Below are 3596 nucleotides of genomic sequence, written 5' to 3'. Positions count from 1 at the left end.
TTCGCTTCTTTTATGTCAAAGCTGAGCATGCGAACTTTTTGAAAGTCGATTAGTAGACACATTTTGATTGTGATTGATTGTCGATTTTGTCATGTGTGATTCCTTGCTTTAAGGTAAGTGTCGCCCTACGATTACATTTGACAGGTATGCAGCAGGCGTGTTGGTTCACTTACTGCCGCAAATTACGTATATTATCCCTACCTCTCGCCTTGCAGCTAGATGAGTCAGATCCATGTCAAATGCAATGACAATATCTCACGCATTATTACCGCCGAATCACTATTTTTATTAGCAAGGATTGAATATAAAAGTCGGCAATGAATTTAGGTAGGAAAACACAGGACGTCTGAACTGTTAGGGGATCACTGTCTGGTGCTAACGTAAAAAATCTTTTAATAAAAGCATCAAACTCGAAGTAGCACTGAAATGCCTACAGGGAATGTGTAACAAATGCCTCGACCGAGCAGACAAAATGTGAACCAAAAAACTGCTATTAATGTGTGCGAAATCATTAATCTCTGCACTATCAGCCGAAAGAGAATGTAAGCAATTTGTAGTTATTGTAGCTAAGATCGCAGAAAGAACCCGCAAAAACAAGGCAAAGAAGCAATCCTAAATATGCACTCCGTATTCATTCTAACAAATCCAAAAGGCAATGTGTGATGCTTTTAAAGCTTGCAGATGTGCCAATACAAGAATCATACATAAGGTAAGAACAGAAAGAAATGTATTTTGAATATTAGGGGTCGGTACATGTGTTAGGGTCGGAATGTGATAAAGAAACTGAATTCGTCACCGTGAGTTTGCGATCCTCTGCTTTAGGCCCACTTTCGTTCACCTTTGATCCCTCATCAGAGCGTACGCGTGTCCACCAGTCATCTTGCATTAACCCGGCATAGTCAGCTTCTTCGTGAACTGGAGTGAAGTTTTGCACTCTCGATGTCTCCTCTTCCATTTTGTTTGTCTGCGGAAGGTAAATCAAGCAATGCCAGCTGTTTTATCAAACTTGTATCACATACTGTAGTGTTCGAATTGGGGCATCGAAGGTAGTTTGTTCTACTCTTAAAAATCTAAACAAATATTCATGTACGAGGTGCATTCCTTTAAAAGGTGCACAATAACCACATTCTGCAGGAAGTTGGAATAATCTCACAAAGAGATGGTACGCAAAGATGCGTGATAATAAGGAAGAGTAACGGGGATTATAAAAAGTGACTTATAAATTCAGCAGTAAAAAAACGAAAGCGACTCACCTCGATCACTGGCCGCTTTTGTGGTACAATAATTTGTTCCCTATCTTGTATAGACACCCTACCTATACGCACATTGGTTAGCTATTATTAAACCCGCAATAAACAAGTTTCGAAACCGCCGAAATATAGTAGTCGTTATGCGATGCATTGACTTCCTCACATCTAGCTATTTTTAGACCCGTTTAAAGTAAACGATGAAACCGTGAATAATCAGCTGCCGGAATTTGGCCCATAAGCTTTACCACAAATAGCCGTTACTCGATCAGTTGGAAATAAATGTCAAAACCGAGGATTATTTGGAACCAAAGCCCAATTAATCAACATTCTGGGTTAAAGATAGGAGGAATGTTTAATACAATGTCAATGTACTTTCACCTAAGATTAGCACTTCTCTTTGCAATTTGTCCTGCACATGTCTGCATTTCCCATGTTCAACATATTTCTAGTTCCTTAACCTGTGTAAAATCATACTGTAGGTCTGATGGCGGTCAAGCTTGTAAATCATGTTACATAACAACGGCTAATTTACATGCGCTAACTAGATAGAAATGTTCTTAAATAGTTAGAAGTATCTTCTCTCTGGACCACAGTTTGAAAAAGATATGCTAGAAATGTGCATTGTCAAATGCATTGACACATTGCAGGGAATTTGCATAATATCAGCAGTGCCAACCCATTCGTCAAATTTAAACTCGTACTGATCTCTTTACGATGCACCATCACTCTTCCTTGAATATGACGGACTGATCTTCAAAGTATCAACCTGGGCAAATACCGTGTTGATGAGTACGGCACTTCAGGAGTCAAAACTTCCTTTAATTCATAAATCCATCGCCTATTTGTGGTTTAGAATGCCACTGAGATACAATTTGTCGACCCTATGCTAAACGCACAATCCAAAGGTGGGGAAATACACGGCCGCCACCATGTGGTATCACCTATGGATATTCATAAGATACGCACCGTGATATGTGTCAACAACTCTGCGAAGTTGTACACGTCAGCAGTTGGGTTTTTATATTCTGTTAGAGAATGCTTCAAATATTTGTGCTACTTAGGTAGTGATATACATGAAGAGTTAAATTTATCTTTCTGATTGGTCCTAGTTTGATAGTGACTAGCAATGTAAGTGTACTGTCAAATGTATTGACACATTCCAGGGAACTCCATGCAATATAATTTATTTGACGACAATGGAGCCAATTCATTAGCTAGACCTGATTCTTGCTTGATTTCTTCATGTTATATCATCTCTCTTTAAGATAAAATGACCGGTTTGATTCCATAACTATCAAATTGAAAAAATATTCACTGAGTCAATGACTAAGTAGAATGCTGAACCCATAGTGAAAATTCAAGTGGCTCATAATCTCGGGGATGGATCAGATGTTCTCGCTACCTGCTCAGCTCATGAGAACAATAATGGTACTTACGACTGCCATAATATGCCTAGGGAGGGCCATTATGCTGAACTCACGTATTGCGGAGTTGTTGACGCATATCAAGGTGCGGTTACGATGAGAATCCTTTTTTTCCCTTTCTATCTGAATGTTGTGGTCTTGATTCCAAATTTCTTATTCTTTGACTACATTAAGTGGTTGAATTACTAAAATTTATTTACATGTGGTGCAGGTGGTAAGTGGGTGTGCCAATGAATTTTTGCTGAATGGTGATTTCAGGGGTTAATTGTTCCATCGAAAGTGTGATCTCGAGACCGCTATTTAGCTGGAGTTTGATCGCCTTGCAAGTAGTTCGCGTTTGGGTCGCAGACGCCCCTAGACATGGAGTAGAGTTTGCAGGTGCCAAGTCGCTGCTTTAGATGTTGTCACCTTTGTGATGTAAAAGTAGATAGGTAATAAGCGCGACTAATTCTTCCTAGCGGTAATTAGGAGTGAAGTAGATCATGTCTACGTTCGCAACCGCTTCTCACCTACTTCACCTAAGTGTTTTTCGTGGAAAGAGTGCACCATATGTTGTCCGCTAAAACACTTGTTCATTTGACATTCCCTCTCTTGTAGTGTATTTCCCCGTCTTACATATTTCAATACTTTAACTTTGACGCAATGATGTCGGCCCTAATGGTGTGCGCATTGCTCTGCAAAAGTGTAGGGTGCCATTTGCGGTTGTGCCTTCTGAGCCAACCACATAGCACGTTAGTGACCTCACGGTGGTAAAGTTGTTGTAGCGGTAATTCATGAGTCTTTTTAGACGTTGAGAGGTGGAGATACTGGTGAAGTATGGTACAGAAGCTATAATTAATGTGAGGGTAGAGAGTAGTGGATAAAGCAGAAATGAGTTGCTTCGATGGCAGTGATTGCGCCTATCCGTAGTTGAGTAAAGCAA

General features: G+C 40.0%; 1 protein-coding gene across 1 annotated transcript; it reads right to left on the bottom strand. All coding sequences in view use genetic code 11, as the record gives it.

Moving 5' to 3' along the window:
* Positions 1-612: 612 nt before the first annotated feature.
* EGR_09875 (hypothetical protein) lies at positions 613-955 on the bottom strand (the record flags this gene model as incomplete). The annotated part of the gene is made up of 2 exons (XM_024499124.1): positions 613-636; positions 797-955. The coding sequence occupies 2 exons, from the start codon at positions 953-955 to the stop codon at positions 613-615; spliced, it is 183 nt and encodes a 60-aa protein (XP_024346470.1).
* Between the last annotated feature and the right edge of the window lie 2641 nt (positions 956-3596).

The sequence above is a fragment of the Echinococcus granulosus genome, assembly GCF_000524195.1.
Source record: "Echinococcus granulosus chromosome Unknown EG_S00172, whole genome shotgun sequence".
Taxonomy (NCBI): Eukaryota; Metazoa; Platyhelminthes; class Cestoda; order Cyclophyllidea; family Taeniidae; genus Echinococcus; species Echinococcus granulosus.
The sequence above is the reverse complement of the archived record's forward strand: the minus strand, read 5'-3'. Positions and strand labels throughout refer to the sequence as shown.